General features: G+C 35.6%; 1 protein-coding gene across 4 annotated transcripts in view; it reads right to left on the minus strand.

Moving 5' to 3' along the window:
* RTKN2 (rhotekin 2) overlaps nucleotides 1–15,121 on the minus strand; it is a 73,698-nt gene that overhangs the window by 24,324 nt on the left and 34,253 nt on the right. For all 4 annotated transcript variants that reach the window (XM_032311675.1, XM_032311673.1, XM_032311674.1 and 1 more), the window contains one exon: nucleotides 8,502–8,596. In XM_032311675.1, coding sequence (XP_032167566.1) covers nucleotides 8,502–8,596 — 95 coding nt within the window. The remainder of the gene's footprint in view (nucleotides 1–8,501; nucleotides 8,597–15,121) is intronic.

Raw genomic sequence — 15,121 nt, forward strand, 5'->3', positions numbered from 1 at the left:
TGTGAGTATCTCCTTTCTTAAAATAGGCAGGAAATGAAATAAAAATTGTATATAAGCAGGCATCTGAGTAATACATCTGAAATCAACTTTGTGATTTGTGAATTTAAAGTTTGAAAGTAAATTTCTTTATATAGCAATCCCAGATTTATGAATGCCTTATGTTCCAAATATCGGTAAGCTTGTTGTATTTAAGTTAGGATGTACTTTCCAAAAAAATAGAATCGTAAATGATGATTAGTTTTTCAGATGAGTTCTTAGAATTTATCCAATCAATAATGTGTCTGGAACCTAAATACCACATGTAACAATGGGCTTCTCTGGTAAAATAAGGTTAGGTTTAATAGCATGCAGAGAAAAATAGTTTCTTCCTGAATGCAGTCCTTAAAAAGGGATATTGGGTGTAGAATTCCTTTTTTCTACAGACCTCTTACCACATCGCAATCACCTGTCCCTTCTAACCTAGGTTTCTTTACAGTTCAGGACCCCTGTGGAATGAAGCAGAGTCACAGCTGCTTCTCCTGACTTCTGAAAAGAAATATGGCTTCTAGGCTAGTCACTTCACTTAGCTGAGTATCAAGTCTTCATTTTTAAAAATACTACCTTCTTAGGTAGGAGGGTTATTGTGAAAACCAAGTTAGATAAAGTGTAAATGGCATCTATCATTATGTCTGTCACACAGTAGCTGCTTCTTGTAATTTCAAATCCAGGGCAGTCTCACTCTCAAAACCACACCCTTTCCATTTTCAGAGCTGCTCCATCCTTGTGCAACATATCTAATCAAATTACTTAATTCTTCTTTTCTAACCAAGGCGGCATTAGAACAAGATGAAACAGGAAGTGAAAAAGCAATTTGACTTTTCACTATTTAAAGATTTTATCTAATTCATTTGTAGTTTCAAATGGGGAACAAAATGGTGTTTAAAAATGACAGCAACAACAAAAACAAAACACAGGCAAGGGAAAGAATCCAGATAACATCTCAGTTCCGTGTGAGTCAATCTTCACAATGTGGTTTCATTGTTTTATAAAAAGCATAAAAATTTCTTGATGATGAAGATATCATTTTAGCTTTTCCTTTCAATGATCAAGAATAATAAAACTGAGTTATAAATTTTTAAAAATCTCATATTTCCACTTGATTTTATAGACACTGACATAACCTTATTTAGAAAAACCCATTGTATTAACATAGATTTAAAGTAATGAATAAATTTGATGGCTTTTTTCTGGATAAAATTGTTTCCTTTAAGTTACAATATTTCTTCTTTTTCAAAAAATGACCGATTTCCAAGATTTTAATTTACATACACTCCTAAGAATATACATATATATTACATAAAGAGGCATAGAGGTTACTATTTCTTAAAATTTTTTCTGTGGAGTCCCCAAGTTTCAAAGTCAACAGTTTTCGGGTGTTGTTATTTTAAGCACAAGTCTTCTCACAGTCTTTAATGTGTTGGTCTGGATTGTGTTTCTCTAAAACAGAGCCATGCTGCACAGTTCCCATGCTGATCTGCCTTATGAGCATTTGATTAAATAAGAATCTAGTAATATCTTACAGAACACTGAAGGCAACTGAGGAATCATTGCTAAATTAATGCTTCCTTTATGAATTGTATTCCTTTCCACAACTTTTCAGATGATTTGGTTGAAAGAATGGAGCTTTTCATCATCAATTCCATTATTCACACATCACAGTGTTTTGAGTCTGTAGGTGCTTTAGCAGTCATCATCCCTGACCAGAAAGCAGAGCAAGAAGAGCACAGCCTGTCCTGGATTATTTAAACTCTGGCTCATTCACTTGCTAGCTATATGATATAGCATGTTATGTTCTCTATGCTGCAAGTCACCCATCTGTAAAATGTAAATGACAGTAAAATGAGGAACTTGTGAAGGTCACAGAGCTAGCCAGTGGTAGGACTAGAATTAAGAGTCCAAGGCTGATGGCTCCACAGTCCAGACTATAAATAATTTCATTGTAATGTTTTTTGATAGATACATCTCACAGATAGTAGGAATGAAAACTGATGTGAAGTGTTTATTTATTTACATTTTGTTGTGGTAAGAACACCTAACAGGAGATCTATCCTCTAACCAGATTTCTAGTGCACAATACAGTACTTTTAACAATAGGCAGTAGTACATTGTACAGCAGATCTCTAGGGCTTATCCATCTTGCATACCTGAAATTTTATACCCGTTAATTAGCAACTCCTTCTTGCCCCTGGTAGCTACCATTCTACTCCTGCTTCTTTGACTCTATTTTAGCTACCGCATCTAAGTGGAATCAGGCAGTATCTGTCCTTCTGTGACTGACTATTTCAGTTAGCATGATGTCCTCAAGGTGCATTCATGTTGCCACATACTGCAGAATTTTATTCCTTTTTAAGGCTGAATAATATTTCACAGAACAGTGTCTGCTGCATAATAGACCCTCATCATATGATGGCAATATTGATAATTCTAGAGAACTGACACAAATGAAATGATAAACTCCATCTGCCAGATTTTCTGATAAAATTGATAATGCTTATACTATTACAGACTTCAAGGTTTGGGTGATGAGAGGCTAGATTGTTCAGATCAATCTTCCCACTGAAAAGTATGAAAATGCTGAATCAAATATCTCAGAAAGTTTTCCCAGAGCAACAAAGAGGTAACAAGACCATAAGAAGTTACCAGTAAAAATATGATAAATGAGAACGAGTGAGTTAAGTGAGCACAGAAGCTGTGTTTGTCTTGAGAGCATTTGCCAGTCTCAGCAAATCTGAATTTATGATTTAATGATCCTGCAAGATAAGGAAGCAGAACAGAAATCAAATTCTAGGGACTGAACAATGTAAGTAGTTAATGGGAGATCCTCCCCATGCTAGGCTCATATCCTAAAGGAATCACCAATGGTAGTGGTGAACAAGAAATAATCCAAGCCCAGGATTCTCAATGCCTAGAAGTGGGGGATAGGACGGGTTCAGAGAAACTCAGACATGATCTTTGGATAAAGCGGGCCTAGACTAATAGTCCCCCCAGGTGCCTGCCAGAAGCAAACAGAAACATTAAGCATCAATTTATTCCTGTATGTAAACTTTAGATTATAATGACAAGTGCATGAAGACATTCAAGGAATTGAGACATCATGAGAACCAGTAGAAAAAGACAACAGAAATAGACCCAGAAAGACATTATATGTCCGAATTATTAGTCATAGACTATAAAACAGGCTTTTCACTAAAAACCTAAACGATAATACTGACAATGCATGCAAGAAATACAAAATTCCCAAGCAAACCTGAAAAAGTCAAAAAGAAACTTCTAGAGCTGGGAAATAGAAGAACAGAAATGAAGAACTCTTAGTATATAGGTTTAACTGCAGATCAGACAGAGCTGCAGAGAGAATAAGGGAAATAGAAGATAGTTCATAAAACAACCCAGAAAAGCATTAAAGACAGACTAAAAGACGAAAAATACATCACAAAGAATAAGAAACATAGATGATAAAGCCAGAAAGATGGACAGGTTTAACAGGAATGCTAGGAGAAAAGCAAGAGAATGGAACAGAGGCTCTCTGAATAGAAAAGTGAGATTTTTGTCCAGAACTAATGAAAGATACCAATCAGTAATTTTAAGAAGTTAAAGGAGTTGCCTCTTTATTTTGTTGACTGTTTCCTTTGCTGTGCAGAAGCTTTTGATCTTGATGAAGTCCCAAAAGTTCATTTTTGTTTTTGTTTCCTTTGCCTTTGGAGACATATCTTGAAAGAAGTTGCTGTGGCTGATATCGAAGAGGTTACTGCCTATGTTCTCCTCTAGGATTCTGATGGATTCCTGTTTCGTGTTGAGGTCTTTTATCCATTTCAAGTTTATCTTTGTGTACGGTGTAAGAGAATGGTCGAGTTTCATTCTTCTACATATAGCTGTCCAGTTTTCCCAGGACCATTTATTGAAAAGACTGTCTTTTTTTCCACTGTATATTTTTTCCTGTTTTGTCGAAGATTATTTGACCATAGAGTTGAGGGTCCATATCTGGGCTCTCTACTCTGTTCCACTGGTCTATGGATCTGTTTTTATGCCAGTACCATGCTGTCTTGGTGATCACAGCTTTGTAGTAAAGCTTGAAATCAGGTAACGTTTTTGTTTTTCAACATTTCCTTAGTGATCGGGGTCTCTTCTGATTCCACACAAATTTTAGGATTATTTGCTCCAGCTCTTTGAAAAATACCGGTGGAATTTTGATCAGAATGGCATTAAAAGTATAGATTGCTCTAGACAGTATAGACATTTTAACAATGTTTATTCTTCCGATCCAAGAGCATGGAATGGTCTTCCACCTTTTTGTGTCTTCTTCAATTTCTTTCATGAGTGTTCTGTAGTTCCTCGAGTACAGATCCTTTGCCTCTTTGGTTAGGTTTATTCCCAGGTATCTTATGGTTCTTGGTGCTATAGTAAATGGAATAGATTCTCTAATTTCCTTTTCTGTATTTTGGGAGAAGATATTTGCAGATGACAGTACAGACAAAAGGTTGATATCCAGGATCTATAAGAACTCCTCAAACTCAACACACACAAAACAGACAATCTCATCAAAAAATGGGCAGAAGATATGAACAGACACTTCTCCAATGAAGATATACAAATGGCTATCAGACACATGAAAAAATGTTCAACATCACTAGCCATCAGGGAGATTCAAATTAAAACCACATTGAGATACCACCTTACACCAGTTAGAATGGCCAAAATTAGCAAGACAGGAAACAACATGTATTGGAGAGGATGTGGAGAAAGGGGAACCCTATTACACTGTTGGTGGGAATGCAAGATGGTGCAGCCACTTTGGAGTGGAGGTTCCTCAAGAAATTAAAAATAGAGCTTCCCTATGATCCTGCAATTGCACTACTGGGTATTTACCCAAAGATACAGATATAGTGAAAAGAAGGGCCATCTGTACCCCCAGTGTTTATAGCAGCAATGGCCACGGTCACCAAACTGTGGAAAGAACCAAGATGCCCTTCAACAGATGAATGGATAAGGAAGATGTGGTCCATATACACTATGGAGTATTATGCCTCCATCAGAAAGGATGAATACCCAACTTTTGTAGCACCATGGATGGGATTGGAAGAGATTATGCTGAGTGAAATAAGTCAAGCAGAGACAGTCAATTATCATATGGTTTCACTTATTTGGGGAGCATAACAAATAACACGGAGGACAAGGGGAGATGGAGAGAAGAAGGAAGTTGAGGGAAATTGGAAGGGGATGTGAACCATGAGAGACTATGGAATCTGAAAAACAATCTGAGGGTTTTGAAGGGGTGAGGGGTGGGAGGTTGGGGGAAGCAGGTGGTGGGTATTGATTGGAGAGGGCATGGATTGCATGGACCACTGGGTGTGGTGCAAAAACAAGGAATACTGTTACGCTGATGAGAAATAAAAAATTAAAAAATAAATTTAAAAAAAAAGAAGTTAAAGGAGTTCCAAAAGCAGCATAAATGAAATTAAATTCCATACCTATATCATAATGAAACTTCAGAAAACCAACGACAAAGAGAAAATAAAGTTCCTTCCCAGAAGGAACACACTGACAAATGATCTTCAACAGCTAGTAAAAGAAGCCAGAAGACAGTACAATTATATCTTTAATATTCAAAAAGAAAAAAAAAATGAAACTGCCAAAATCCTATATCTTGTAAAAGATGCCTTTCAAGAATGAAGCAAAATAGAGTCATCTTCAGACAAACACAAGAACAAAAAAGTATGATACCAGTGGAACACACTAAAAGAAATTTTAAGGCTTATACTTTGAACATAAGGAAAGTGATTATCACATGTGAGATATAAGGTACAAATGATATGCAGAAATTTATGGATAAATCTAAATAAATATAAAATGTATAAGACATTTTGTGAAATTTAAAAATTAAATAGAATTATATAACAATAGTACACAGGTCAGAGAAATGGAGTTTAACTGTTTGAAAGTCCCTGCATTGTCTAAGAAAAGAGTAAAACTATCTTTTAATTTCAGGCTTTAATAAGTATGATTAATGACATTTCTAGCAGTAATTTCTTAAAGATGAGAAAAAGAATTATAACTTTACTTTGAACAAGGAAAAAGTGAAAATGATAAAATTATCAATCCTTGAAAAGGCAACAAAGAACAGAAAAACACATGCAAGATCAATAGCAAACACAGGATATGATGGTAGATTTAAGCCCAAATATTTAATATCATATAATATAGCTTATGAACTTTTTGGTATCAAATGTAAAATGACTAAATGTTCCATTAAAAACACAAATATTGTCAAACTGGATAAAAACTAAAATCCAACATTGGGGAGGGTATGTGCTTTGGTGAGTGCTGATTCACAGACCTGTACCCCTGGGGATAAAAATACATGTATATAAAAAATTAAAAATTAAAAAACAAACAAACAAACAAACAAAAAAAACTAAAATCCAGTATATAATCCTCTTTGAAGAGGCATGTCTACAATATAAAAATAAGTACAGTTTAAGGTAAAATGGAGGTAAAAGAGTGGAAGAAAATTGTGTATCAGCAGCTCGTGGGTGGCTCAGTTGGTTAAGTGTCCAATTCTTGATTTCAGCTCAGGTCTTGACCTCAGAGTTGTGAGTTCAAGCCTGATGTTGGGCTCCAGTGTGGCACCCTCTTAAAAAAACATTGTGTGTATCAAATAGCAAAGGCTCAAATAATAAAAAATAGCTGTAACTGTGAGAACTAGAAAACTCTACAATCACAGCAGATTTTATCACATCTCTCATAGTAATATATAGAGTATATAGACTATAATAATTATTTCTAACAAATAATTGGAATATATAGAACAGATAACTGAATAAAAACACTAACAAAACTACTGCAAGAATGATAATAAAAAGCCAAGAGAATGTACAAAAAGCCAGTATCAAACAGAAAGAAGGGACATCACTATAGATGCTGAGGAAATTCAATAAAGCTATCATTAAGAAGTTATTACTTATGAAACTCAAATTTTTATTTTATGTTTTATTTTATTTTATTTTATTTTATTTTTGAGAGAGAGAGACAGAACATGCACACGAGAGAGAGAGCATGCACATGTCCAAGTGTTTGGGGGAAGGGAGAGAGAGAGACTTTTAAGTAGGCTCCATGCTCAGCAAGGAGGCCAACACAGGGCTCCATCTCACAATGCTGAGATCATGACCTGAGCCAAAATCAAGAGTTGGATGCTTAACTGACTCAGACACCCATGTTCCCTAATGAATCTCAAATTTTACCCAAAGAACCTTATAACTATTAAAAATAATTGAATAAAAGATAAATAATAGCGATACAACCATACAATGAAATACTATAAGCAATATAGTATATATATAGTATATACTGCATATATGGAATGAACAAAAACCAAGTTGCTAAGGAGACATAATGTGATTTTATCCATATAAAGTTCAAACCAGAAAAAATTATTTAGAGAAGCACATATAGGTGGTAAAACCAAAAATAAACGCATGAAAGTGAATACCATAAAAACTGGGACCCATTTATACCTAGAATAATTGAGAAGTAATATTGACAATGTTCTTTCTTGACATGAAGGTAGTTATGCATATATTCATCTCAAAATTATTTGTTACATTGTACATTCATATTTTAAGAACTTTTCTGTACTTTTAATGTAATTTTTAGAGCAAAACTTTAAAAATATTTTTGTAAAATCATCTATTTCATCAGTGTGGAGCCACCCATCTTTATAACCATAAGTATAAAGTAAGGTTATACAAAATTTTATGTATTCTGCTTCAGAAAATGGACAAGAATAAATGACCCAAATTATATTTCTAAACTACTCTGCCATCACCACTCTGTATTTTTTCTCATAAGTAACATAATCTGGGAAAATGGAGAATGCTCATGTTAAATTTTACAAACCTTTCTAATTACTTATCTCCCTTCTTCAACTTGTTATATTATTTTTTTGGATAAACTACAACTACCACTATCATCCAGAAAGAAAAGGGTTCAGATTAAAAATAATTGAATAAAAGATAAATAATAGCGATACAACAATACAATGAAATACTATAAGCAATATAGTATATATATACATTTATATATATATATATATATACTCTTATATCCTCTGTTTCTACCAACAGGAGGTTTGGCTTCCTCAATTTCAACATTAAAAATAAAACAGGTCTTTGACTGCCAACTAGAGGGGTGGTAAAGTAATCAATTTCAAGTCAAAGACAAAAATTCAGAATACAGAAAACCTTTCTGTCCTCACAAAGTTAGCCTCACAAACAAATCTCTGGAAAATGGCATGGAAAAAGGAAAATTTTTTTTTCTCATTTTGGGGAAAGGGATAGAAAGAACGCATGCCTATATTATTTAAGCCAACATCCGCTTCAGAGGAGCATATTTAAATTAGAAATTATTACTTTCTTCACATTACCTATTAACATAACATATGTAATAAGTAAAATATAGACTGTACTCACCATTTCCATTAATAGACAGATTATGGGTCTTGAAGCTATCCTCAGCACTTTCCAAGGTCAAAGTAGTATGAGCTAGCAAATTATACTTTGCAGCACTAGTAATAGGGAGAAATAAGACATACTTTGAGTATTTTCGTATATTTCCTACCACATAAAACATTTAGATGTTCAATAACAGAAAATAAACAACCTGATTAAAAAACAGGCTAAGGTCTTGAATAGACATTTCTCCAAAGAAGATACAAAGATGGCCAATAAAAACATGAAAAATGCTCAAGATCATGAATCATTAGGAAAATGCAAATCAAAACCACGAATGGGGCTCCTGGGTGGCTCAGTCAGTTGAACGTGTGACTCCCAGCCTCAGCTCAGGTCATTATCAGGATTGTTAGATTACGCCCCACATCCAGCTCTGTGTTCAGCATAAAGTCTGCCTTAGATTCTCTCTATGGCTCTCCCTCTGCCTCTCCCCACTTCATGTGCGCACATGTGCTCTTTCTCTCTCTCTCAAATAAATAAATATTTTAACATTAAAATAAATACAATTACACCACTTCACATCCATTAGGATGGCTTTTATTAATTAAAGAAAAAAAACAACAGAAAATAAGTGTTGGCTAGACTGGGGACAAATTTGTAACATTGTGCATTGCTAATGAGAAAGTAAAATGTTGCAGTCACTATGGAAAATGTACAGTGGTTCCTCAAAAAATTAGAAATAGGGGTGCCTGGGTGGCTCAGTGGGTTAAAGCCTCTGCCTTCGGCTCAGGTCATGATCCCAGAGTCTTGGGATTGAGCCCCGCATCGGGCTCTCTGCTCAGCAGGGAGCCTGCTTCCTCCTCTCTCTCTGTCTGCCTCTCTGTCTACTTGTGATATCTGTCTGTCAAATAAATAAATAAAATCTTAAAAAAATAAATAAAAATAAACAAATAAATAAAAATAAAAAATTAGAAATAGAATTACCATATGATTCAGCAATTCCACTTCTGGATATATACCCAAAAGAATTTAAAGTAGTGACTCAAAGGGATATGTGTACACCTGTATAAATAGCAGCATTACTCACAACGCACAAGAGCCAAACAGCAGAAGAAGGTCAACTGTCCATTCAAAGGATGAAAGGATAAATAAAATGTGGTATATACATACAATAGAGTATTCTTCAGCCTTAAAAGGGAAGGAAATTCTGACACAGACTACAACACAAATTAACCTTCAAGACCTTACACTAAGTGAAATAAACCAATGACGAAAGGACAAATACTGCTTGATTCCATGTGTAAAGTCCGTGGAGTAGTCTAATTCGTAGAAACAAAAAGTTGAGTTGAAGGTTGCCAATGGCTGCGTGGCAGGGGAGCAGGATGTTATTGTTTATTGAGCATAGAATTTCATAGAATTTCAGTTTGTAAAGATAAAAACGTTCTGGGGATGGGTGATGAAGATAGTTGCACAATACTGTGAATGTATTAAATGGCACTGAACTATACACTTAAAAATGGTTACAATCATAAATTTTATATATTTAACCATAATTTAAAAATGAAGAAAAACCACATTTAGATGTTGTAGATGACAGATTATAAATATAAATGAATTATCAACCTAGTATGTTTATCTCTTTATGCTATTTTATCTTAAGAAAATCTGCAAGTTATTTGCCTTAACTCATAGATGTTTCTCTGAATGGTCTCCATTCATTCAAAAATATTAACAGAACACCTAACATATGCCAAGTTCTATGCAAGGTGATGGGCACTTTGGTAAACAAGACTCAGTATTATATTCTGATGTAAGGGGGAGAGAGAAAAGGTAAGCAGAGGGATAAATTAAATAGTGGTATTTGTAAGTTATAATGCAACCTTTTCTATGAAGCAAAGGGGATAAGAAAACTGAGGACCTGTTAAGCAGGAGAAACAGGAAAGGACTATCTAAGGGGTAATGGTGACGCTCTCATAAGAAGATGGAATCAAGCAAAGAATGTGGGAAGACATTCCAAGCAGAGAAGGCTGAAAGTAGAGCAGTGTGGCTGGAGTATAGGGAGCAAGTGGGAAACACCACCTTAGGACACAAGGTCAGAGATAAAGGCAGGAATTAGGTCCTCGAACTTTGCTGGAAACCTTGGAGAAAGAGTGGATTTGATTCCAAGCATAATGAAGTCATTGGAGAAAGTTAATAAGAAGATAGTGATGGGATCTGATTCATAATTACTTCCTGGGAGTAAGAATGAATCTTCTTCTGGTTTACCAACTTCAAAGATTTGGAGTTTTCACATTCATCATACGGAAAAATGGAGGACTTCATTACTAATTCCATTTTTTTCATGATAGTCCCCTTTATGCTACTTGTGTTAAAATAGCACTCTTGCCAAAGTATCTAAAAATTCTGAGGTTAAATTTCATATCCTGGTACTCTGTGGTGATTAAAAAGTGAATTTTCATTCAATAACAATTCTATTTTCTGGGACGCCTGGGTGGCTCAGTGGGTTAAAGCCTCTGCCTTCAGCTCAGGTTATGATCCCAGTGTCCTGGGATCAAGCCCTGCGTTGGGCTCTCTGCTCAGCGGGGAGCCTTGCTTCCTCCTCTGGCTCTGCCTGTGTCTCTGCCTACTTGTGATCTGTCTGTCAAATAAATAAATAAAATCTTTAAAAATAATAATAGTAATAATAATTCTATTTTCTGAGCTAGTAATCTTGATTTCAAGAATTTTTCGTGGTTTTATTTATTTTCCAAATTAGTAAAACCTCAACATTCAAAACATCAGATGTTTGAACATTGTTTTAAGCATGTTAAAATGTGACAGGAATATAGACAGAGAAGACAGACAAGGAAAAGTTTGATGGGAATTTTTATTAATTGTGCCAAGTGATATGTTTCATAAACCTCCTTTGTCTCATACTAAATCTTTACTAGAATCTCTACTACAAAGAAAAGTATGTATACATATAGTAACTGTGCAATGCATACTCCACAGAATGTTACTCCCTTGGAGAACACCTGTTCTCCAAGGGAGTATTGAGAAATAATGGAAATACTTTACTGTATAAGTACAGCATGATGCTCTGATTTATCTTGCCTTTTAATATATAACTACCATAGACTAGAGATATCTCTCAATACCCAGTGACTTTTATCAATGTTTATGTAGGGAAATTTATGTTTCTGTCTCCAAAACTCAACAAAATATTTTTAACAAAGTGATGTATGACTAAATTTCAAGCTACATCCTGAATACAACTGGTATACTATCAGAGTTCTATGCAGACTTCTGGAAAGTTTACTAAGCACCAGAAAATCTCCACTGTTGCAAGAGCTAATAGGCACCAGCCTCATACTCAATGTGGGCCAGTCTCTGCTATTACTCACTTAGCCTGGATTTCTATAGTTAGCTCTTACTTTTCCCTAGTGTTATACAATGAGTCCCCCCCACCCCGCAAAAAAGTTGAGAAAGTATTAATGAAAATTGTGGAGGAAAAATTCAAAGCAACTGAGAATAGCAATTACAATGGAAGAGCAAATACGATTACATACAAAGGGCCTACTAATAACCACGGTCTGGTGATGAGGGCCTAATATGTTAAGTATTATCTCAACACGATAATTTGTCCCTGATATATAAGTTTTACAGAACTACATTGTAACTTTTCGCACTTAAAATAAAGAAGATTAGGCTCCCTAATCTTCTGCATTTCAGGGCAGTGTATTATCTTCAGGAACAGGTGATTGTCAACAAGCAGGGAAGCGATGCGAGAGAGAGATGCTAGGTGTGTGTGACAAACCACAAGCCCGATGTGGCTAGAGTATGATGTAGGAGACGGAGAGATGTCCCAAATGTAAGTAAGAGGCAGACTCTGCACATGGCAGTGCTTTGTGAGGCATACTAAGGACAACGGATTTTCTTGTGAGTGAGATGGGAACAAATGGTAGGTTGAAGCAGAGGCATGCGCTATGATGTAACTTGTATTTTTAAACAATCCCTCTGGCTGCCATGTGCAGAACAGACCACCGGGGATAAGAGTGAAAATGGACATCGACTAGAAAGTTTCTAGTTGATAACTAGATGACTAGATGACTGCAGGTCAAAGAGCTGATGCAGACCTGGAATAGGGTGGTAGCTTTACGGTAAGCTAGGGAGAAGAAACAAGATTCTTGATATATTCTTGAAGTTGACCCAATGTGGACATGGGAGGTGGGGAAAAAAAAAAAAAAAAGGGCCTGAAAACAACTCCAAGGCTTTTGGCCTAAGCAACCAGAAAAATGGAATACTTATTACACTGCAGTGAGGCTGACAGAAGAATAGATATGGGAAATTGGGAAATATGAATTTAGTTGTGGACAAGTCAAGTTTAAAATTGTTCTAGATATCTAGATAGGTTGTAAGGTAGGCAGCTGGACAATATCTGGAGTTAAGAGAAGAAAAAGTATAGAAGAATTAAATTTGGGAGTTACCAGTGTATAAATGAAATTTAATTAAAGTTAGAAAGTCAAGTGAAGTCCAAGGACTGAAAAATGAGACACACTTCATCATTAGAGATCAAGTTGAAGAGCAATGAACAAAGGAGGCAGGTGAGAAATAGTCAGAGGTAGCGGGAAAACCAGGGAGGTGGATCCTAGAAGGGAAGTTAACAGAAATGGTCCAAGGAGAGAGTAAGAGGAGAGGAAGTGGAGGTAAGGAATACAGAAAACTTTTCTATAAAGGGTAGCTCTCAAATGGGGCAGTACGGATGGGAGTTATTTCAGCATGCTTTGTGTTGGTAGCAATGATGCAGTTAAAAAATGACAATAAAAAAAAATTGATGATGGGGAGCAGGGGATATGCATAGGAGCTGGCTTCTAAGTCGTGCAGAAGATGGGATCCAGTGCACAAGAAGGTGGCGTTAGATGAGACAGAGTTCCCAAGAAAAGAAAGCAGCAAATAAACATACAGATGTGGACAGGCTTATAGATTTGGCTGATGAAGATAATGTAAGTTCTCTCCTGATTGTTTAAGTAGGATCAGTGATAGGTGAAACAAAGTCATCAGCTTTGAATAAGGAGTAGAGAGGAGGGGGAAATCGGAGTTTTCAGAAGAGACAGTAATATGATGTGAAATACCTTCCCTGAAGAGAGGCAAATTGGAAGGCTATGGAAACTCAGTGGGATTGCTGTCATACTGAGAACTCACTTAAGGTTAGTGATCATGTGTCTAAAGGGAGACCAGTAACTGTGACTCTTTATCTCCAGCTTCCTCATCTATTTCTCATGAGTGCAGATGTGGAGGAGTACAAAGGAGGATTTAACCAAGGCTGGAGTTTTTCCAAGGTAAGTATGACAACAAGAAAAAGGCTAGGAAAGAATAAAGTGGTTAATCATGGAGTCAAATCTAAATTTGAGTCAGACTGCTAAAGGGAGCAAGCTGGAAATGTGTGAGGCGGTGGGTAGAGTGGGATACCAGTTAACAAGATGGTAGAGGGTGTGCAATTATTTGTCACAAGGTCTGGGACACAACTATAGAGTGGAGGACTGGAATAGGCAGAAGGACAAGATCACTGGAGATGGGGGGTCATGAAACTGAGAGGTCAAAGTATTAGACGAATAGACTACATGTCTTTTTAAGTCCATCAAGAAAAATACCTGAAATAGTGGGAGGCCGGGAAAGGGAGAGAAAGAGAATAAAGATACTTTTTATTTTTCGGAATGACACAGTAATTTATTCTTACTAACTACTAAAAACATTTGTGCATTCTTCACTTCAGGAATAGCATCAATTCAATACATAGTATAATATAAAATACTGCCATTAGTGTGCACAGAAAGCAGCTGGCTATAAGCTGTGCCTTTACGCCAAGCGCACTGGGGAGGTGGCATGTTCAGAAAGCAACTCCCGTATAACGGAACAGGCTAAAATCATGTGATGAATGAGCTGTATGTTCGAATTTTTTCTCAGGCCTTAAGAAACAATTGTGACTAAGGCATCTCTTCCTCAGCTACTTTTAGGTAAACACGGAGCATATTTGCCTTTATTTTCAATAAGTGATGCATCTGATAATAACAAGCTGAAGAAAGTTATTGATAACTTCTAAGGATGGTTAAATAAGCTATGATTAACAAAAAAGTAAGTAAATAAACTATGATAGCGCCGAATGATAATGTGGTCATTAACATAATTATGTGAAGACTCTGTAATAACTGTAGAAAAAAAGCTGAATGTGTAGATAATTATTTATACCTATCTCCCAAAGCTAGATATTTAAAAACCTGAAAAAATATTGGTCAATATATAAAAAATATTTGACTTAGAATGAAGTAGGAATAACTCTTTTTCTCTTCTAGATTCTATTTGATTATTTTTGTAATCAAATAAAAAATGTGGCGAAGCAGTATGATGGAAATCTCCCATAAAAATCAGAGAAAGGCAAAGCATTATTATACCACATATGTACAGTTTAAGGCATTTGACAAGCAATATCTTTTTAAAGATTCACAATGACTAAAGTAAGCAGAGCAGATAGTTTCGTCCATGTTTTCAGAAGAAGAAACTGAAGTTCAGAGAATATAATTGACTTGCCTCTGCTAGGCAAGTAGTATACTGGAAAGAGGGCCCCACTATACTTACTACCTTTATACTTCATTAAGAAATAGTTT

The sequence above is a fragment of the Mustela erminea genome, chromosome 14 (assembly GCF_009829155.1).
Source record: "Mustela erminea isolate mMusErm1 chromosome 14, mMusErm1.Pri, whole genome shotgun sequence".
Taxonomy (NCBI): Eukaryota; Metazoa; Chordata; class Mammalia; order Carnivora; family Mustelidae; genus Mustela; species Mustela erminea.